The 23331-nt window shown below is 47.7% G+C and overlaps 1 protein-coding gene across 1 annotated transcript in view; it reads right to left on the bottom strand.

Annotated features, from left to right (window-relative positions):
- The window catches only part of map1aa (microtubule-associated protein 1Aa), a 41608-nt gene that overhangs the window by 5646 nt on the left and 12631 nt on the right, over window positions 1–23331 (bottom strand). The window contains exons 2-4 of the mRNA XM_069902490.1: window positions 15792–15874; window positions 12036–12176; window positions 1161–10464 (exon numbers count right to left, since the gene is read on the bottom strand). Coding sequence (XP_069758591.1) covers window positions 1161–10314 — 9154 coding nt within the window. The 5' untranslated portion in view covers window positions 10315–10464; window positions 12036–12176; window positions 15792–15874. The remainder of the gene's footprint in view (window positions 1–1160; window positions 10465–12035; window positions 12177–15791; window positions 15875–23331) is intronic.

The following is a 23331-nucleotide window of genomic DNA, read 5'->3' on the forward strand; positions in this document are numbered from 1 at the left end:
GAAATCTCTTGGTGCCTGCCACATTGACCACCGCCAGTGGGCTGATAACGCCTCAAACCGTGCATCTTGGCGCCTCACAGTTTGGCGGGCAGCAGCCTCCTTTGAAGAAGACCGCAGAGCCCACCTCACTGACAAAAGGCAAAGGAGGAAAAACCCAACACCCAACCCCAACCAACCAATTTTCCCTTGCAACCGCTGCAATCGTGTCTGCCTGTCCCGCATCGGACTGGTCAGCCACAAACGAGCCTGCAGCTGACGTGGACTTTTTACCCCCTCCATAAATCTTCGTCCGCGAAGCCAAGCCAAAGAAGAAAAAAGAGGAGAGCGGTAGAACAGAGGAATCTGGGAATACAGATACATAATTCCCCGAAAGTGGCATCACATGTGGATAGGGTTGTAAAGAGAGCTTTTGGCATATTGGCCTTCATAAATCAAACTATTGAGTATAAGAGTTGGGATGTTATGGTAAAGTTATATAAGACATTGGTGAGGCCAAATTTGGAGTATTGTGTGCAGTTTTGGGCTCTGAACTACAGGAAAAATATCAATCAGATAGAAAGAGAGCAGAGAAGATTTACTAGGATGTTCCCGGGACTTCAGGAACTGAGTTAAAGCAAAAGGTTGGACTTTATACCGTGGAGCATAGAAGAATGAGGGGAGATTTGATAGAGGTATTTAAAATTATGATGAGAGTAGATAGAGTAAATGATGATGGGAATAGATAGAGTAAATGTAGGTAGGCTTTTCCACTGAAGGTCAGTGAGATACAAACCAGAGGACATGGGTTACGGGGAAATGTTTAGAGGGAACATTAGGGGGAACTTCTTCACACAGAGAGTGGTGGGAGTGTGGAACGAGCTGCCAGTTGAAGTGGTGAATGTGGACTCAATTTTAACATTTAAGAGGAATTTGGACAGGTACATGGATGGGAGGGGTATGGAAGGTTATGGATTGGGTGCAGGCCAGTGGGACTAGGGAGAGCAATAGATCACGATGGAGAAGAAGGGCCAAAGGGAGTAATTCTGTGCAGTAATGTTCTATGGTTCTAAATGAGCAGAGAACATTCCACTAGAGGGAGAAAAATGGTCGAATAGTCCGACCTTGTAGCCTCAGGGTGCTAGAGAAACCTCCATTTTTGAGGATATCGACCAGGGCCTTACCTGAGGTGGATTTGATCCCATTCATCAGGGCCTTGCCCAGGCTGGGTTGGCTGGACCTGGAGATGTCATCTCTCTCCTCGGCCTGGGAGGCCATAGTCTCGGCTGTTCGGGAGGCTCGGGTCGGTCTCTCCGCTGCCTCCCTCTCCTTCTTTTTGCTGGCCGCCGATTTTGGGGAGGCCGCCGATTTTGGGGACCTCTCGGAGTCCTTGGGGGAGGCAGCTTTTGCGGGAGCAGCAGGGTGCTTGGTCTTGGCCTCCACCTTGCGCCCCGGTGATGCTGCCTTGGACTTGGCCATCTTCCTGCCGCCCTTGGTTTTGTCCTTCGCCTCCTTCCTCGTGAGCTTGCTCTGTCCGCTGGCCAGGACCTCCGGGTCCACCATGCAAACATCAGGAGGTGGCGGCCGGGGAGGGGGGTCAGCGGCGGGGGTGGGCAGTGGGTCAGGGCCTGGCTGCAGGGCTGCGCCACTGCTGCTTTTGTCAACCGGCAGGAAGTCCCCGTCCTCGTCTGAGTCGATGGGTGCCTCGGCTGTGATGGATGGGCAGTCTTCCGTCTCAGGCGGCACGTCAGAATCTGAGTTGAGCGCAGGTGACTCGCTGCCTGAGCTGGGTGGGCTGTCTGCAGCCGGCCGCAGCACCGAGTGACCGGCCACGCTTGGCCTCCACACTTCCTCCGGATCTGGGTTGATGAAGGATGGTGACAGCTCATCCTTGGAGAGCTTGTGGTCGCCGGGCCGGGGGCTGCTTGTTGATTCGGCTGTCTGGGTGGCCGCCCCTTCTGAGGGCCAGAGGCTCCGTTCCGACGAGGACAGGGAAGAAGGCCTCACCGACCGCTCGATCTTGGGAGTCGGATCCAACCTAACGCTCGTCAACAAGGCCACACCTGTTTCTGTGGGCCCATTGGCTGCTGCAACCCCAGCTGTGGCAAGTGGAGGAGGTAGGCCTGAAGCCTGGGGCTCGCCTGCCCCCGACTCAGGCTTCATAGCCTCGGTGTCCCTTCCCGCTGCTTCCCCTTCTTGCTTGGGCACTGACTTTTGGCACTCGACCCGACAGGACAAGGTGGAGTCCTCGATGTCACACAGGTAGGCTGGGCTGTGCTCCACTGGGCCCTGGAGGGTCTCTTCGACCTCAGCAGCTGGGCGCAAGGCCTTGTCCGCAGGAACCAAGGGAGACACCTCGTCCAGACTCCTCCCCGCGGCCTCTGCTGGGCTCCCTGCCATAAGGTGTAGATGCATGCCCTCAGATGCTCCTCGGGCCTGGTTTTGGGGTTGGTGGTCATCCCCCAGGATTTGGCTCTCCAGTACGAAGCCAGCACCCTGAATGTGGTCAGGTGGGCTTGGTGGGGAGGGGGTCACTTCCTGGAAGGAGCTCGGAGTAGATACACTTTTCTCAGATACTTCCAAATATTCATCCTTCACCCTGAACTCAGAGGGGCGAGGGGCAGCAAACATCCCTCCCTCAGTGAAGGAAGAGTATTCATACTGAGCATCCGGTGGCTTCTCGTCCTTGGCTACAAAGGGACGATCGAAGCCAGTCACCCAGTGTTCTGGGTGGGCAGTTGCAAGTCCAAGGATAGAAGAGTAAAGACCCTGGCTAGTGGAGTCTGGGCTTTGCTGCTTGACTGGTTCCTCCTGACATTTGGACTTGCTGGTATCTTGCCCCTCCTCTGTTGCTCCTTTAGTAGTGGCCTTCAACTCAAGATCAGACTGCTCTCCCAGAATGTCTCCTGTGGTGAAGAGCACATCCTTGTCACTTGCACAGGGATATCCCAGTCCGCGGGGAGAACTGTGTGGGATCCCACTGGGAGAGGGAAAGTCCTGCTCCTGATGGGAGAACTGTTCTTTTTCAGCTTTTGCTGGACTTGGTTCTCGTGGCTCTGGTACCAGCCCGGCCCACTGCTCCGTACAAGGTGACTCAGTGCTGGGAGTGCGCGCTTCCCCGTCTACCTTTCCCTTCTCTGAGAGCACAGGTGAAGGAACCTTGCTTTCCTTTGAAGTGTAGGTGGTCCCGTCTGTCGGAGAGGAGACAAGTCCCTCTCGCGAGGATTCCCTGGGAAGACCCTCCAGTTCCTTCTCCGATTTTTCCTTGGCCCCTTTCTCTAGCTCTGACTCGCTGCTACTGTCATAGGCTTCCTTCTCGAGGGAGCTAGAGTCTAGGTCTTTCTGCCTCCCTGCACCAGCCCCAAACCCGCTGGTGTCCATGCAAGGTACTTCAGTGCATGTCAGTGAAGAGGAAAGGCTCTCCTTGGACTCTGGGCTGCTCAGGGCTGGGGTTTTCCTTCCTTCGGGTGAGATGGGGCTGAGGGAATCTGTCTTGGTTTCATCACCTAGACTGGACTTCGTCGCCAGGTGAGAATGCGGTTTATCCACGGGGTCAGGCCCTAAAGCTGTGGTCAGGTCTTCTTTTGATATTGGAGGGAGCGATGAGGGAGGTCCTGGAATTTCTGAATATCCCATGGTTCCATATGTCCTTGTTTCCTGCTCCACAGTTGTCACGTGTGTTTCCAGCTCTCTCCCTAGGAGTCTTAGCTGGGATGGCTCCTGCTCGACAGCCGGTTCCTTCTCTGTCTTGCTGAGCTCTTCGAGCTCTGGGATCTTGGTCTTCACGTCCACTTCAGTGTAACTGAACCCCTTTAAACTGGCATCTGGGTCCTTGCTTCCCTCCGTTGAAGAATATTCTCTCCTGGCGAAGGGGCAAGATTCTTCGGTGAGGAGCTCGGAACTGCTCCACTTTCCCTCGGAGTGGTAATCCAATCGAGAGGCAGGAACTTTTTGCTCTTCAGGCAGAGAATGCACTGATTGACTGAAATCTTGTTCCAGGGTGGACCCACATGACAGAGCTTCACGTTCCTTTGACACGTCAGTGCTCGTTCTCCCATCTGGAGGAGAAGCTCTCTCCTCTTTCCTCAAGGCTTCTCCATGAAGACCCTCCACTTCCCTCTCTCCAGCAGATTCCTTGGGCGAAGGGAGGGTTGTTCCTACAGTAGTGGATGCAGCAGGTTGCTCGGACTTTGCACCACTCCACACATCCTCATGAAGTGGGAAGCTAGTGGCTGAAGGCATTGACTTCAGAGAGAGATCGTGCTCTTTCTCAAAGGCACTATTGAAGGCAGTTGTTATCTGGCTGCTTCCTTGCTCAGTGCTTGGTGAAGGTCCCTTCTTATCATCTGTGTAGAGAGAAGACTTGGCTTCTTTGTCTTGGCTCTCATTTACTCGATCCTCTCGAGGAACCATCTCACAGGGCCAATCTTCTGGAGATGGCGTGTGGGATGGAGCGGCAACAGTGTTGGAGTCCTCTTGCAAAAAGCACTGAGATTCATAAGAAGGGGGGTCCCATTTGCTGTAATCGACCACAGGCTTTACATCAGCGCTTGCCAGCTCTGTTTTGCTTCTTGGAAGTCTCTCGGTCTCTGAAGGCGACACCTGCTCTCCTTTGGGGCCTGTGTATCCAATGTCGGGTTCCCATGGACATGGTTTCGTGACGGTGTCTTCAGGCCTGCCAAGAGATTCTGCTTCCTCCTTAACCTGCTCGTAGGATATCATTCCACTTGCGGGAACATGTGCCACAGGCAGTGAGGGCTCCGATGATAACAGGTTGTTCAGCAAGTCATTCTCTTTTAATTCTACGGGGCTTGCTTTCTGGTCTGCTGGTGTTACGTCTTCAGGGATAAGTTGCTTTGAAAATTCTTCCTCGCTTTTTGGCTTTGGCAATTTCTCTGCAGGTGGGATTAGCTCCATAATTTCAGGAAGAGCTTCCTCTTCTGGTTTTGTTATTCTTTCTCCCTGATCTTTTAGTTTGCCCTGTGTCTCACTGATGTATTTGTCTAGTGTTTCGATTGGCGAGTATCCACATTTAAATTGGACTTCTTCACTTGGTAAATTCCCCTTTTCCAAATCGCTTATGGAGAATGTCAGTGTTTCAGTTTTCAATTTCTCCAGCTTTTCTTCTGATTGTGCAGGGATCTTAGGCTGTGTATCCTTCTCTACTCTTTCTGTTGTATGTTCTGCGTCCAGCGCACCCTTTCCCACGTGCTCCTCACTGGCAGTTTTCTTTTCTGGGCCTGCCTCCATTTTTCCAGAAGCCACCAATTCACTCTCCATTGGACCTACAGGTTTTGCCTGCAAGATGCCTGTTTCCTTCCTGGTGGTAGCTGGTGCTTGCTTCTCTGGAAGTTCTTTGTCCATCTTTTCAACATCTTCACTTTTGGTTCCCAGTTCCCTCACTAGGTCATCTTTTGAAACCTTTTCCATGTCTGATCGTTCCTGCTTCTCTTGTTTGCTCTTTTCAATATCCATACAGATTGTGCCCAGTTCTTTGCATTCAGTCTTTGTTTCATCGAGAGATCTTTTCTCTGAAACCGCTTGTTCAATCTTTTCTATATCTTCAGGACTCTTTTTCAAATCTTCCTTCTCACTTTCCATTTTCTCACTCCTACCAACGTCCATAGACATTGGTTCCCATTCCTTGTGTCCAGTCTTGGTATCAATTGACTTTTTCTCTGCTATCTCTTCTGCAACCTTTCCAACATCACCAGGTTTCTTTTCCAAATCCACTTTCTCACTCTTTCCAACATCCATAGAAATCTTCTCTAATTCTTTGTCTGCAATCTTACTGTCCTCAATAGACTTCTTCTCTGGCATCTCTTGTACAGTCTTTTGGACATCTCCAATATCTTTTCCCAAATCCTCTTTCTCACTTTTAGCTGGATCAATGGACATTTTCTCCAGTCCCTCAGATTCAGTCTTTCCAACATCAATCGTTTTCTTCTCTGACACCTCGTGGTCAACCTTTTCACTTTCTCCCACTCCTTTTTCCTCGTCCCTTTCCAAAATTTCAATAGCAACAGGTTTTGTCTTTAATTCCCCTTTATCAACCTCTCGCTCCTTCCCCAATTCTTCCTTCTCACTCTTTCCAACATCAATGGACATTTTCTCCAATTCCTCATGTTCAGCATCTACAGTTTTTTGAAAATATTTTTCCTTCTGCTCAGCTTCAACTGTTTTATTTTCCAGTTCCCGCTTTTCACATTTTCCAACATTGAAAGAGATCTCCTCTAGGCCCTTTCGTTCAACTTTATTATCATCAACAGATTCCTCATCTAGTATTTCTTGATCAATCTTTCCAACTTCTCCAGGTCTCTTGTCCAAATCGTCTTTCTCACTTCTCACTTTTTCGCTCTTTCTTACGTCAAGAGAGATCTTCCCCAAGTCTTCCTCCTTGTTCTTTCCCTCATCGAGAGGGATAGTCTTTGTCTCCTGGATTTTGGCAGCTGCAGGTTGCTTTTCTGGAGTCTCGGCCATGGCAGACGGCTCCTCTTTGTCCATCCTTTCAAAGGACCTAGGTTTCTGCTCCAGAACGTCCAAAGCCAATGGTTCAGCTTTGGTGATTACGGTTTCTGGGACAACTCTCACATCCTCTTCACCAATGATAGATTCTTTAGCTGGCTCTTTTTCCACCTTTTCAATGTCCTCTTTTTTTGCGAGGAATTCCTTTCCGATCGTTTCAGTGGCTGGTGATTTCTCCCCAGGGATCTGGATTTTGGCCGGGGAAGGCTTCCAATCTTGAACATCCCTCTCCATTTTCTCAGTTGTCGCATGCTCGGTTTCGTGGGCGTCTTTCTCCATCTTCTCCATGGCTCGGAACTCCTGTGCGTGAATCATTTCCTCTTTTGAAGTCAGCCCAGACTCATAGACTGCAGAGTTCAGGTCACTCAATGTATAAGGCAGGACAGGTTCTCCGAGGGAGTCAGGCTTCAGTGGCAAGTCACCAAGGAGACCTTGCCTTAAACTTGACAAATCTTCACTCCTGAGTGCTTCATCCATGGGCAGGGTCGTCTCTTGGGTGGCCTGGTCTTCCAGCTCAGTCCTTTCCTCAACGGGTGACTGGTGGAAAGGCGTGTGCCCTGCACTGGTGGGTCCCGACTGTGTTGGTGAGGCCATCTTCACCGTGCTTTCATCAGGGCTGATACATTTCTCGTCGCTTTCCGGCAAATCAGTGTCGAAGTGCAAGGAATGTTTGGGCTTGTTATCGGTATCCTGAAGGTCCATAGTTTGTATGTCAGTGGCAAAGGTGCCTGGTAGATAGGGAGATGGGGAGGTCTTTTCTGGGAACATTGCAGTGTATTGTTCCTTAAGTTTAGTGGGGACTTCCACGTTCGGTGTCTGGTCCTCCTCTTCATCCTCCTCCTCCTCCTCCTCCACTTTAGCAACTTCTTCTGTGATGGGGCGGAAGTCCTCAGAAGGTGGGGATTTGAAGTACTTGTCTTCTTCCAGCGAGGAGGTTGGAGAAATAGTGCCCGCGGACGGGATGTAATCTCTGCCCTGGGTGGCCTCCGACCTGGAGGAAACCATGCTGTTGACAGTGTCGAGCAGCAGGGAACTCTTCCCGGTCTCCTCAGTCTGAGGTGCCGTTACTGAGGCCACAGACTGATCCTCTGCCACCGATGTGGCGAAGGACGACAGCTTATCACATTCAGTGATGGATGCTGCAGAAGAGACATGCTCCTCCTCAGCCAGCGGGGCTGCAACCATCTCTGAGGGATAGACCACAATCTCAGGCTCTTCTTTGGAAAAGCCCTTGGCCACCATCTCAGCTCCTGCCATAGCTCTGATCTCCTTCATTCCATGGACTGCGTCAAATGACCTGGTGTCGTCTGGCACCGAGATATCGTATGTATCAACTTCATATTTTAGGTGAGGAATTTGTTCTTCTTGCTCATCGTGAACCTCTTCATCGGAGATAGTTTGCTCCGTCTCTGAATAGCCAGGGATGGTTTCATCCTGGATGTACGAGATGGGCTCTGCTGCTACTCCCGGGCCTGGAGGCAGCTGTGTTGGCACCGATACCTCCTTGGCCTTTGCCACTTCAGATCCCGGTGTTGAGAGTTGCTTCTTCTCAGACGCAGGTGTTTCACGCTCAAAGATGTCCTTGTCTTGTTTTTCTCCAAGGTGCACCTCCTGTCCCAGTTCCTCATGGAAGACACTCTCCTTTTCCTTAGTTTTTACTTTTTTGTCTTCATCGGCACCTTCTACCGTTTCTTCCAGTTCTGCTTTTTCCACCACTTCTTCACCCTCACTGTCTTCAATCTGCTCCCTTGTCTTCAATGATTCAATGTATCTCTCACATTTCTCCATTTCCTCCTCTTCATCTTTCCTTCTGACTTCTTTTCCCAGTATTTCTGGAGACCCCTTTTGCTCCTCAGCCAGGTATTCTTCACCCTCGCCATCGCGGTGAGTGTCTTCATCCTTCCCTGCCCTCTCCACTTTTCCATCGAACTCACTCATTTCCAGCGACTCTTCCAACGCAGCGCCTTCATCTTCAAGAATCTTTTCAGCCAAGTTTTCGGGCTGGCTAATACCCTGCCCCTCGAGAGGAGGCACTCCCTGCACAGCTCCTGTGATTATTCCCTCACCCAGAGGTTCAAGAGGGGACTTTGAGTCAATGGTAAGTGGTCCGGTGGTCTCCTGCTGAGTGCTCTCCTCACTCCGGTCTTCCGGTCTTTCCTTCTCTGCTGGGGCTACTCCTTCCACTTTTCCAAGATGCTTGGCAGCTTCAACGTTGGCTGCCTCTTCAGTTCTCAGCTGTTCAAAGTCCTTGGACAGGTCCTCAGGCGATGACATGATGGACCTCTCCTCCTGTAACTCTGCCGCGCTTGGTTCTGTGGGTGCCACTTTGGCCAGGGCAGGCTCGACCTTGGCCACCACCTCTTTGGCCACTTTGCTTTTGGCAGAGTCCGTTTTCTTGCCCGGAACCTTGGCCTTGTGTAAAGTTTTCCTAACTTCCGGAGTGAAGGACTTTAAATCAGCTTTTAACAGTTTCTTGGATTCCTTCTTGGTCTCCTTCTCCTTCTTCACATCCTTTTTCTCCTCTTTTTTTACATCTTCCTTCTTGACTTCCTTCTTTTCCTTTTTAATCTCCTTCTTCTCCTTGTCCTTTTTCTCTTCTGATTTGGCCAACTTGTCCTTGACGTGCTTTTTCACCGTCTTCTCCTTGGCTAGCTTTTTCTTCTCTGTTTTAATTATGTCTGTCGTTGCTTTCTCCACTTCTGTCTTCCCCTTCTTCTCCTCTTTCTTTTCCAGTCTATTCTCTTTCAGAGCCTCCGTCTTGATCTCTGGGTGTTTGGTGGGTGTCTCTTCGGCGGGTTCCTCCTTCTTTGCTGGCTTCAGGGCAGAGGGCTTGGGCGAGGATTTGAGACTCTCTTTGCTGTCGGTCCTCTGCCATATTTTGGACTGCTTCACCATGGGTGGGGTTAAGCCTCCCGCGAGATCCTTCTGTGTGGCGACTGGGTACTTGAGAAAATCCAGGTGCTTCAGCTTCTCTAGCCCTTCCAAGATCTTGTTCTGGGGTGCGTTGCCGGGGAACAACACTCGGACTATTTTCTCGGAGGGGTTGGCAGGATGCCACACCATGAGAGCTGTAATGGAAGTGAGATACGGCACTGAAATCTCGCCCTCTTTGCCGTTGGGCAGCTTGATTCCAGTCTTTGCTTTACTGTTTCCCGCCCATTTTTGCATCAGGAATTGCATTTCCTTGCTGTCTTTGACGGGATTAAGGATGTACATGTCTAACCGGCCAACTCCCATTTTGTGGAATAGTGGAATTGGGTCAATGGTGGCAGCCACAACCCTATTGAGAGGTTCTGGGTTGACTCCCAGTTTAGTCAGGTACTGCAGTGTTAAGCAGGCCTCTTCAATGCTTCGCTTCACCTTCATGGAGGACTCCTGCATTTTTAGTTTGTCAGGAACATTGAAGAAGACCACCCCCAGCTCAGGGGAGATCAGGTTCTTCATCCAGTCGCTGTAGGTGGTGGACCCTTGTGATTGCTCCTCATCCTGCTCTGCGATTTTTCTCTGAAGCAGCCCGTTAATCCCGGGTAAATTGTCTGCCCCAATATGCGTCAGCAGTATGGAGTCAATCCGGTCCAGGTGACGGACCAGCTTCCAGAAGCAGGACTTCCTCTCAGAGCCGCCGTCCACCAGGATGTTAAATCCGTTCACAGCAAAGAGCGCCGAATCTCCCCTGCCCCCAGGGAAGATGTAGCAGCATGGTTTGGACAGTTTGAGGAAGCCCCCAGAGGTCGGAGGTTCCAGCAGGTCAAAGGGCGAGGGCACCTCGACAGACTCGGTGAGGTACTCCGTGAATTCAGAGACGCCATCCATCTCGGGCAGCTTGGGCACTGGGTTCAGTTGAATGTCGATGTATCCCTGGAGATTGTGTTGCCCAAGGTTGCTCCAATCCCCTTCTCCAGGGTGGCAGATGGTGATGCAAGCCTTGATGTCGGCTTCAGGGCCGCTCAGGAGTTCTGTCACCTGGGTCAACAGGAAGGAAAGGGTGTCAGCATCATCCAGCCACACCATACACGTCAGTTAGTCACTTAGGCAAATCGGATATCACAGCAAGATGGACAAGGAGAACCTTGGGGAGGGAAGGACCAAATAAATCAGATCGTGAAGGCGGAGACCAACTGGGGTGAGCCACCCTTTAGTTCCAAGCTCTCAAGGTCACACACCACCTGAACGTGAAACAAATTCACCCTTTCATTGGGTCTAGATCAGTGGCTCTCAACCTTTTCCTTTCCACTCACATCCCACCTTAAGTATTCCCTCTGCCATCAGTGGTCTGTGATTAGTAAGGGGATTGCTTAAGGTGGGATGTGGGCGGGAAGGGAAGGTTGAGACTCACTGCTCTCGACCCAATTGTTACTGAAATATTTGGCTTGAGAAAAATTGTCATTGGCCCATTTCCTTTGGAGTTCTGAAAATGTGCACATAACGAGTCAATGAGGGACGATTAAAACAGAGGTTTTCAAACGTTTTCTTTCCCCTCATATACCACCTTAAGTAATCCCTTACTAATTACAGAGCCCCAATGGCACAGGGAATACTTAGGGTGGAATGTGAGGGGAAAGAAAAAGTTTGAAAACCACTGGTCAAGAACTTAGAACACTACAGCAGAGTACAGGCCCTTCAGTCCTTGATGTTGTACTGACCCATATATCCTTTAAAAAAAGTACTAAACCCTCCCTACCCCATTACCCTCTATTTTTTTTCCATTCATGTGGCAAAGAGTTTCTTAAATGCCCCTAAAGCTTCAGGCTCCACCACCACCCCTGCAAGGTATTGCAGGCCCCCACAACTCTCTGTGTAAAAAGGGGGTCAATCCTGGAACTGTCTCCCCAGCAGCAGTGGGGGAGCTCCTTCATGAGGACTGCGGTAGTACATGCCCAGCTTCTTAACAGATAATTATGGATGGTCAAAGAAGGAAAAGGGCCAGGCCCATCCAAATCCGGGATGGGCCATCATGAAGCAGACCTGGCATTGACGCTAGGATCATTGACGCTGGGGCATATCTGCCCCACAACCTCTCCCTGGATTGTGACAGGTGGGGGCGGGGGTTGCATGTTGCCAATTCTCCCTCTCCCTTTACTTCCTCACCCGAAGTCAGGATTCAAGATGATTTTATTGTCATACAATAAAACAGAAAATGTGATATTACACAAAATTTATTGTAGTCTTCTGTAAGACAGACAAAGATTCAGTATCAGTAGAAATTTCCCAGTGCCCCTTCCAGCCAGGAAAGAAAAGCAAAAGAGAGTCTCTCCCCCCACCCCCCCCCTCCCCAGGATCACTGAATGCCCATGGCTTCGCCTTCAGTCCAAACCATCAGGAACCCGAGCTCTAGATCCAAATCTCTGTCATGACCAGCACCCACTCACATCCCGGCACCCTCACCCGGTGCCCCTTCAGGCAACTCTGAGCCAACCTCCAGAAGTCCGCAGCCTGGTGTGAGAACCTTGACCACAGTCGCCCGCATCCCACATCGAAGTCGCGCACAGGCTACCTATTACAACTTGTAACGGTTCACGAGGGTGAGCCCTCACCTCTGGATCCGCAAAGGTCTCGACGAACCTCTGAAAGGTGTACGTGCCAGTCTGTAGTATCAGGTCACCTCCCGGTTCGGTGGTTTGTCCACACAAAATCAGGAGCTTATGGCGGGAGGAGTCTGTCACCAGAGAGTGAACCTGAAAGGGAAGCCAAGAGAGTTACACACAGGGACCCCAATATCCCTTCCCCTCCACCTGACGGGGCCTAGCAACAATGACAGAAGCTGGAAACCACTTGGCCCTGCTAGTCTGCCCTGCCATTCATGGGTGATCTTTACTGACCTCAACTCTTCCCCACAACCCTCAACACCTTGACCTTCACCAAATATTCCTATTCATTCACATTCCACCAGGGAAGAGAATTCCAGAGATTCAGGGAAGGAATTTTGATGTACAAGCCCTCCCCAGGTTACGAATACCCAACGTGCAGTCAAGCACCCAGCACGATAAAACTATATTCAAATGAGAACCAGTCTTTGAAAAAAAATCTGTTCACAATTCACATGCCCTGCAGTAATCAGACATCATTTCTTGAGAACACAGACTGATGGTTTCATTAGATTCAGGAGTTCTGGAGATAGATATGTGATGACGCTTCCTTTAACAATGCAGCAGGCCACTGACCATTCAAACCCATCAAAACCAGCCATAACAGGTGCCTGTCCTAATCCTGTATTACCGTAACTAGGTAGGGGAGGTCCCCGAATAAACGTTCATGTTAATTGACCCCCCCCCCACTCACTGTAATGTTGTTGATATCGGGTGAATGCATTGAGTGATTCTGTACTGATATTCTCTGACAAATCAACTTACGGACATCTGAGAATATCCATTTGAAATTCATAAGATGTACCTCTCTTATCCGGCACTCTGTGGATCGGCAACTCGCATGTGAGAGTACAAACTCCTTACAGACAGTACGGGACCTGAACCCCGGTCCTGATCGCTGTAAGGGCTAACCGCTACATTAACCGCGCCGCCCCATAATATTATTTCCTGTTTTAGGCTTTGATCTACCTTTGATGTTTATATGGGGGGGGGTCCCCATATGGGTCAGTTTCTGTTTTCCAGCATTTTCTGTGGTCCAGCAATGGCCAGGTCCCAATGTCGCCAGATTAAAGAGATACAACCTGCACCTCATCTTTAAAAGATCAGACCCTTGTTACTAAGGTTCCTTGTTTGAGAACCTCCCATTCGTAAAACATCGGAATGTTTAATAGTGTATATGTTAGTGTATTAAGGCAGAGTACATAGAACTTTCCAGCACAGAGCAGGCCCTTCAGCCCTTGATGGGCCATAAAAAAACCGAAACCCTCTCCACCCCATAACCCTCTATTTTTATTTCATCCATGCGCCTGTCCAAGAATCTCTTAAATGCCCCTAAAATTTCAGCCTCCACCACCATCCCCGGCAAGTCATTCAACACTTACCCCTGATGTCCTGCCTAAACTTCCGTCCCTTCACTTTGTACATGTGTCCCCTGCTGTTTACTATTCCCACCCTGGGAAAAAGATAGATATCTAAATAGTCCGGGTATCAATGGTTATGGGGAGAAGGCAGGGGAACGGGGCTGAGTGGGAGAATGGATAGAATGGTGAGTGGCCCAAAGGTTGACTGCTCCGATATCTTATGGTCTAACATCTACCAAGTCAAACCACACCATGGTGATTGTCGATGGCTACTCAAAACATTGATCCAGCAAAACTGAGGTCAAGGTGGTCACAATGAGTCATGTGACCTGGACGTTCAGTTCAGAAACTGGGGTGACCATTGAACTCCCCGGGCGGGGTTTGATGTCATTGCCTTGCGCTCTGTCACGTAACGTGGTGTTACAACGGCCGCTGACTTACTGCAGGCAGAGGAGAGAGCAGATGCTGGAATCTGCTGGAGGAAATCAGTGGGACGAGTGGCATAAGACCGTGGGGATAGAAGCAGAAATAGGCCATTCAGTCCATCAGGTCTGCCCCAGCATTTCATCACGAGCTGATCCATTTTACCCACTCAGTTCCACTCCCCGGCCTTCTCCCCATAACCTTGGATGCCCTGTCTAATCGAGAACCTATCAATCTCATCCTTAAATACACCCAATGACCCGGCCTCCACAACCGCTTGTGGCAACAAATTCCACAGATTCACCGCCCTCTGGCTGAAGAAATTCCTCTGCATCTTTGTTCTAAGTGGATGCCCTTCAATCCTGAAGTTCCCACCCTGGAAAACAATCTTTCTACGTCTACTCCGCCCATGCCTTTCAACATTCAAAATGTTTCAGTGAGATCCCCCTCATTCTCCTAAATTCCAACAAATACAAACACTCCTCATATGAATCATCCCCAGAATCATCCTTGTGAACCTCCTCTGCACCCTCTCCAATGTCAGCACATAAATGAGGAGCTCAGAACTGCTCACAATACTGCGGGTGAGGACTCACCAGGGTCTTATAAAGCCTCAACATCACATCACATCCCTGCTCTTACATTCTATTCCTCTTGAAATGAACGCCAGCGTTGCATTTTCCTCCTTCACCCCCGACTCAACCTGCAAGTTTACCTTCAGGCTATTTAGCACAAGAACTCGCAGGTCCCTTTGCATCTGGGTATTTTCAATTAATCCCCATTTTTTAAAAATATAGTCTGCCCGTTCATCTTTCTACTAAAGTACACGATCAAACATTTTCTGACATTATATTTCAGTTGCCATGTCTCTGCCCGTTCTAATCTGTTTCAGTCCTAGTTTCCTCCACGCTTCCTGCTCCTCCACCGACCTCCGTATCATCCGCAAACTTGACAACATAGCCACTCATTCCATCATCCATTCTCTCTGGGAGAAAAGGAATGGTGAGCGTCCTGAGCCGAAACCCTTCATTGAGTTTCTGAAGTGAGAAGGTCAGAGAGGGTAAAATGAGTGGGTGTTCAAGAGTAATGGGAGTAGTCGGGATGCAAGAGGGGTCTTCGGTGGGAGGGGAGATACTCCTTCCAAGGATGCAGGTGCCACACATGGAGCTCAACATCGTGACTGGCACAGAACTGAGAATGACCAAAGTCACGGCTTTTAGAATGACTGTGTGCGCCAGTGAATACGATGATCCTGAAAACTTAAAAATGTCCCCTCAAAATTGGGACATTTTATACGTCGGGTCAAAAATCCGATCCTTGACAGTGAAGTCTCAACACTGGTGCCATCTTCCCCCTCCCCCTCCATGTCCTATCCCCATCCCACCAGTTCCGACTTCAGTCTCGGTCATGCCCTCAGCTCACCTTCCCCGCGCTGACCAGTTGACTCACCTCCAAGTGAGTGGCGACCATGAAAAGAACACGCGCACATTGAGGGGCATTGCTGCTTCAGCGGGGAAAACTGCACATGTCCAGTGAAGTCTCAGCGCTCCCCTGCGGGGTCCATCTGTACGGGCTTTAAATGGCCTGTTACAGGAGCCAACGGTGGTTTATTTTAAAATATGCCAATAACATTAAAACCTTTACAGGGTAATTTTGTATTAAAATATTGTGACAACATCACTCCACTGGTCAGGGGTAAGTTCCAAGCTTGGATATAGCTGAAAACCTGCATTCTAGGTGGAAAATCTAGGGTTACCTGATGCATGAATCGTACAATTAGTTCACAGAACATGGGTCTCATGGATTAGAAGAACACATCTGCCCACCTCTCCTCCTCCTTGAACCAGTGCAGGGTAGGACAGGGATGGGACACTGGTAAGGAATGGAGGGCTGTGACTGGGTGATTCGGTGAGCCATTTACCTCAGAGGCGATGGTATTTTCGGCAGGATTTACCAGGACCACGGTTTCGAGCTCATCACTCCTGTGGTGGAGCGTCTTCTGGCCTGGAAAGAGACAAGAGCAAATTTTGATTGTAGATCCGGTGAGAGTGTTGGCACCACCTGCAGTGCCCCAAGTTTTCCAGCAACAAAAACCCCACCCCTCCAAACTCAGGCCTTGCTCCTGGAGGGAGCAGATCGTAGGCACTCTTTGCTTCATGCCCGACGCTGCGTCCACCTACAGCTTCTCAGATCACAGTCTCCTGATGTTGAAATCTCTGCATTTTTGGAGCAGTGTAGGTTATTAACTGAAAAGAGACCATGACTCCTCTCACCAGCTTGGGATGTCCTGCAGCAAGTAATGGAGCATTAAAGTATTGCTTCTGTTGAGAGCTGGGAAACCATGCAGAGCAGGATCCAACAAACAGCACCGAGATAAAACCACCAGGAAAGTTGCTTTACTGAGGTTGCTCAGGACCCTGGGTCAGGTCCCTCTCCAAACTATGCTGCTAATTACGGAGCCTCAGTTGCACATCTCACCAAGCACATCGCACTTCCAGGGGTTCAGCACTCCCCCGTCACCATCACCCACACCACAGCACTCCCCTGTCACCGCCACCCACACCACAGCACTCCCCTGTCACCGCCACCCACACCACAGCACTCCCCCTTCACCCACAGCACTCCCCAGTCACCATCACCCACACCACAGCACTCCCCCGTCACCGTAACCCACGCCACGGCACTCCCCTGTCACCGTCACCCACACCACAGCACTCCCCCTTCACCGTTACCCACACCGCTCCCCCATCACCATCACCCCCACAGCACTCCCCCATCACCGTCATCCATGCCACAGCACTCCCCCTTCACCGTCACCCACACCATTCCCCCATCACCATCACCCACACCACGGCAACTCCCCCATCACCCACACTATGGCACTACCCCGTTCCCCTGTCACCATGGCACTCCCCCATCACCCACACCATGGCATTCCGCCATCACCTACACAATGGCGCTCCCCCGTCACCATCACCATGGCACTCCCCCATCACCATCAACTATACCACTGCACTCTCAGGTCACCCACACCACGGCACCCCTCCATCACCCACACCCAATATTCCCTCTGGGAGGCTCCTCCAACACCATGTTACTCGGCCCCTCGACTGTGCAACGTTCTCTCTGTCGTGTTTCTATATGCTATTGAGTCTCTGTGTGGGACGCCCCTTAACTCAGGTGCAACTGATCCACAGAATGAACCCACCCAATGTGACCAAAAAGCATGGAACAGGCAAGGTGGAAGCAGTGAAGTGACCACAGTGAGGTTATCTGCTGTATGTAACTCCACACATCAGTTTGGAATGGGCACAGCACTGCCTCGAACAGAGATATTTCCATCCTTGGCGTGATGGCACAAATATTAACTCAATGCAGGTAATGTTTAAATTAGGTCACTCAGCGTCTGTAGAGATTGAAACAGAGTCCCGTGTTTTAGGTCCATTTCAAAATAGTTCCAGTCTCGATGGGCGATTGGCCTACATCTGCTCCGATATCTTGTGAATTTTGTGAAATAGTTCCACTTCTGTCCCATTCTCACCTCTTGGAGAAGTATCCATATTGCACATGTACTCTACGACAGCTGGTTCCAGGAAAGGAAATCCACTGTCTTCACCCGATCTAAATTTTATTTGTAAATTTAGATGTACAGCACGGGTCATACTGGCTCATGAGCTCGTGCTGCCCAATTACACCCACATGACCCACTAACCTATTAACCCCGTAGATTTTGGAAAGGTGGGTGGAGGCCATATCACCTGAAAGAAATAAAGAGAGAGCGTACCAACACCTGACCGACAGCGGCAGATTCTAACCCGGGTGGCTGGTGCTGTGATAGGCGTTACGCCAACCATCCAGCCCAAAGTCGTGTGAGGCAACATTGTGTGCGATTCGACAGTGACTGCAGAGGGTTGTGAATGCTGCTCGGACCATCACACAACCCTCTGCTGTTGGGGTAGCCTGGGCAAGAGAAGGGACACACATCGGCCACTGTGGACTCGCTGGTGATGGAGAAATGGTGCAAGAGTAACAACCTGATTCTCAATGTGGACAAGATAATCGTGGATGTCAGGAGGACCAGAAACCACCACCCTCCACTACACATCAACAACTCCATAGATGAGAAGGGAGAGCACTGAGTTCCTTTGAGACAACTTGACTAGTGACCTATTGTGGACACTAAACATCTCCTCACTTGTCAGGAAGGCACAACAGTGACTGCATTTCCTGAGAAGACTGAAGCGGGAAAGGCTACCGGCCACCATCATGTCAACCTTCTATAGGAGCATCCAGCCGGCTGCATTACTGTGTGGGTACAGTTGCTGCAGAGAAATGGATCGGAGATCAATCCACAGGACCAAAGGAGTGGCAGAGAGGATCACTGGAGTCTCCCTCCCCCCATCGACGTGATCTATCGGGATCGTTATCTGAAGAGAGCGTGTAAAATCATTGAGGACCCCTTTCCACCCTGCACACAGCATCTTTCAGCTGCTCCCGTCGGGGATCAGAGCCAGCACCACCAGGCTGAGGAAGAGCTTCTTCCCACAGTGTCAGTGAGAACGCTGACATCAAAATTCCTGAGCTGCCCAAGAGAGATTAATGAGAACTTTAAGGAATTTTATGAACAATTAAACCAAACTGAGAATGAGGGGAAAGATGATAAAATAGAAGGGTTTTTAGCTAAAATTGAACTGCCGAAATTGCAAGAAGAGGAACAAAACAAACTGATAAAACCATTTGAGGAAGTACAGGATATATTAAAAAAGCTGCCGAACAATAAAACACCAGGAGAGGATGGATTCCCAATAGAATTTTATAAAACATTTAAAGAGTTATTAATTCCTCCTCCCCTGGAAGTAATGAACCAGGTAGAAGAAACACAAAACTTGCCAGATTCATGTAAGACAGCAATAATTACAGAAATACCAAAGATGGGGAAGGATCCACTAACACCAGCGTCATATAGACCAATATCTCTACTTAACTCAGACTATGAGATAATAGCAAAGTTATTAGCAAACAGATTGGCCGACTATGTACCTAAAATATAAAACTAGATCAAACTGGATTTATTAAGAAAAGACGAACAGCAGATAATGTCTGTAAACTTATTAATCTAATTCACGCAGTTCAAGGAAATAAGAAACCAACAGTGGCTGTTGCTCTAGACGCAGAAAAAGCCTTTGACAGAGTAGAGTGGAATTATTTATTTAAAGTATTACAGAGGTTCAATCTACCAGAAAAATATACAAATTGGATTAAAGCATTGTATAATGGACCGTTGGCGAAGGTAATAGTAAATGGATATGTATCAAGTCACTTTAAATTAAGTAGGTCAACTCGACAGGGATGTCCACTATCCCCCTCATTGTTCGCTTTAGCAATAGAACCTTTGGCAGAACTGATAAGAATAGAAAATAAAATAAAAGGGATAAAAATAAAGGAGGAATATAAAATCAGCTTATTTGCAGATGACATCATAGTATACCTAACAGACCCAGAGGTATCAGTAAAAGAATTACATAAGAAATTGAAGGAATATGGAGAAATATTGGGGTACAAGATCAAGGCAAATAAAAGTGAAATGATCCCAATGAGTAATGCGGATTATACAGAATTTAAAAAAGAATCTCCATTTAAATGGCAACTACAAGCAATCCGATACCTAGGGATCAGGTTAGATAATTTAAGACACTTGTACAAACTAAATTATCAGCCATTAATAAAGAAATTGCAGGAAGATTTAGAACATTGGAAAGAATTACCGCTAACGTTGATAGGGAGGGTAAACTGCATTAAAATTAATGTGTTCCCAAGGATACAATACTTATTGAAATCGTTGCCAATTCCCTTAACAGATAAATTCTTTAATGAACTAAAGAGAATAATAAGGAAATTCTTGTGGAAAGGGGGGAAAACCAAGGGTAGTGTTAGATAAATTAACAGAGAGGTATAACCAAGGTGGTTTGAAGTTACCAAACTTTAAAAATTATTATAGAGCAGCACAATTAAGGTATTTATCAGATTTTTACCAGACAAGGGAAAAACCAGACTGGACTAAGATAGAAGTAGATAAAATAGACAAGAAGGTACCAGACATATACTTGATAAGTGGGATGAAAAGCTGGTGCAATATAAAAACTCACCAGTATTGCATCATTTACTCAATATATGGAATAAGATCCATTTAGAAAGGAAAAAAACGAATGATCAAATACCAAAATTACTATTGACGCAAAATCAACTAATCCCTTTCACAATAGATAACCTTTCCTTTAGAGAATGGGAGAGAAAAGGGATCAAAAGAATAGAAAATTGTTTTTCAGAAAATAACTTAACATTTGAACAGTTGAAGTACAAATATGGAACAACTCACAGTACAATGTTTGCATATCATCAACTGAAAACTTATTTAAAGGATAAATTGGGAAACAGACTGAGATTACCTGAAGGAAGCAGATTTGAATATGTGATTACAGACACAGTGATAATTAAAAGATTTATAACCAACATGTACATTAAGCTGCAAGATAAGGGAAATGAAATAAACTATAAACCTAAGCAGATGTGGGAAAAGGATCTAAACATAAAGATAAAGAATGAAACATGGGAAAAGTTATGTTCTGGAACTATGAAGAATACAATAAATACAAGGTTACGCATGATACAGTATAATTGGTTACACAGGCCTCAAAAATTAAAAGAATGGGATCCAACATTATCAGATAGATGTTTTTGCTGTAAGAAGGAAATGGGAACAACAGTACGTGCAACTTGGGCATGTGAGAAAGTGAAAATGTTTTGGGAAGAATTAAATCAGATACTAAATAAAATTACAAAAAATAACATACCAAAAAAAACAGAGATCTTTCTTCTAAGTAATACAAGAAGTAAGGAATTTGGCCTCAAATTGGATAAAGAGCAAACAAGATTCATTATGATAGCCTTAGCAGTAGCAAAAAAAATGTATAATGTCAACTTGGAAAATGGAAGAGAGCCTGAGAATACAGCAATGGTACATGGAAATGGATAAATGTATTCCATTGGAAAAAAATAACATATAATTTAAAAAATTAAGTCACATTATTAGAACAAATTTGGGAACCATACATGGAACATTACAGAGAGAGCTTGCCTCCGACCTCCACCCCCCTAAAATGGTAAGAAGACAAAACGACTTGATCCAGTGTGTAAAAGTAGATGAGGCATTTCTCCTGTTTATTTTCATTGTGTGGAGACATTGTTTAATGGTTTTATTGTATATGTTGAATATGTTGGTTTTGGAAGGGGGTGGGAAGGGGGGAGGGAGGGCAGGGGGGAAAAAAAGGGAGAAAATGCCACTGTGTATATTTAATGAAAAACATTTGTATATATTTTGGTTGATATGGTTCACAGTGGGAAAAATAAAAAATTATCTAAAAAAAAATTCCTGAGCTGCGCTCACACACTCAACTTGAGAGTGTTTAATCACACCTCTTTTAGAAGGGCTAAATATCCTCTTTTAAATTTTAAAGGACTACTTTATCTTTCACAATGTATTTAGGCCTTTATGCCTCAACCCATATCCTCCAAGACAGTGATCCCCGAAATTCATAACATTGTCATGCTGCCTAATTTGTCTAAACACTCTTGGATATGTCTACAGGTGTAGCGTGGGGAGCATTCTGGCTGATTGTATTACGGTCTGGTACAGAGGGGACAAAAAGGTTGCTAACCCAATCTGCAATATCAAAGGCACCAGTCTTTGCTCCATCGAGGACATCTACATGATGTGGTGCAAGGATTCCCATCACCCTGGCCATGCCCTCTTCACTCTGCTACCATCGGAAAAAAGGTAGACGAGGACGGCTTCTTCCCCTCTGCCATCAGATTCCTGAATGAACAATGAACCACAAGCACTGCCTCACTTTGTCTTGGTCTTTTTCTTGCACTATTTATTTTGAAATGTGGTTTACACTGTGATCTATCACAAAACAACAAATTTTGTGACATGTTCGTGACAATAAATTCTGATTCTTCAACAAGTGCCACAATTGCATCTGCTCGACCTTTACTTCGATGGCCTGCGGTGGCCAGTAATCACTCAGGCTGCTCTTATCTTTTCCCATTCCTCGGCAGGAATTCAGACGATGACGGCAGCGTGTCAGGGGTCACGTGACCTGGCTTCCCAGCCCCGAAACGTTCTCTCTGGGCACAGGCAGTGTGCCATCACAGGCTGAATCTGCCCTCCTAACATCGCCACAAAACAGGAGAAAAGGAAAACCAGGTAGCCTGAGGAAACGAGCCACATCAACACAGTGTGAGGTACGTTGGTCTTTGAAAGCTTTCCTACTCCTGTAAATCCCAGCCTTCTCCTCCTGACGGATCCATTGTACCAACTCGTAACAACATCAGCAGACAACACCAAGTAAGCAGTCACAACAAAAGTACTCGATCTCAATCTTTAACTGATGCACTTTTGCAGATACCCTCCTACTGCCCAAGATTCACAAACCCATGGACCATAAGTGCTGCAGAACTGAAGCCCCTTTCCCAGAAGACAACATGATTTTTACTGTTAGAAAAATGTTTTGAGTCTTTTATTTTTGGAGTGTCTCTCTCTCTCCTAGAAACATAGAAAATAGGTGCAGGAGTAGGCCATTTGGCCCTTCAAGCCTACACCACCATTCATTTTGATCATGGCTGATCATCCACTCAGTACCCTGTTCCAGCTCTCTCTCCATACCCCCGATCCCCCTAGTCATAAGTACTAAATCTAACTCTCTCTTAAATATAGCTGTGGAACCGGCTTCAATCACTTCCTGTGGCAGAGAATTCCATAAATTCACCACCCTCGGAGTGAAAAAATTCTTCCTCATTTCAGTCCTAAAGGACTTCCCTTTTATCCTTAAACTGTGACCCCCTGGTTCTAGACTTGCTCAACATTGGGAACAATCTTCCTGCATCTAGCCTGTCAAATCCCTTAAGAATTTTGAACGTTTCTATTAAATCTCCTCTTAATCATCTAAACTCCAGCGAGTCCAAGCCCAGTCGTTCTAGCCTTTCTTCATATGCAAGTCCCGCCATCCCTGGTATCAATCTGGTCAACCTTTTCTGCACTCTCTCCATGGCAATGATGTCCTTCCTCAAATAAGGAGACCAAAACTGAACACAATACTCCAGGTGAGGTCTCACCAAGGCCCTATACAACTGCATCAATACCTCTCTGTTCCTGTACTCAAATCCTCTTGATATGAACGCCAACATACCATTCGCCTTTTTTACTGCTTGCTGCACCTGCCTGCCCACTTTTAATGACTGATGCACAGTGACACCCAGGTCTCTTTGCATCTCCCCTTTTCCTAATTGGATACCATTAAGATAGTACTCAGCCCTCCCATTCTTTCCTCCAAAGTGGATAACCACACACTTATCCACATTATATTGCATCTGCCATGCATTTGCCCACTCATCCAACCTGT

Source organism: Narcine bancroftii, chromosome 11, assembly GCF_036971445.1.
Source record: "Narcine bancroftii isolate sNarBan1 chromosome 11, sNarBan1.hap1, whole genome shotgun sequence".
NCBI lineage: Eukaryota > Metazoa > Chordata > Chondrichthyes > Torpediniformes > Narcinidae > Narcine > Narcine bancroftii.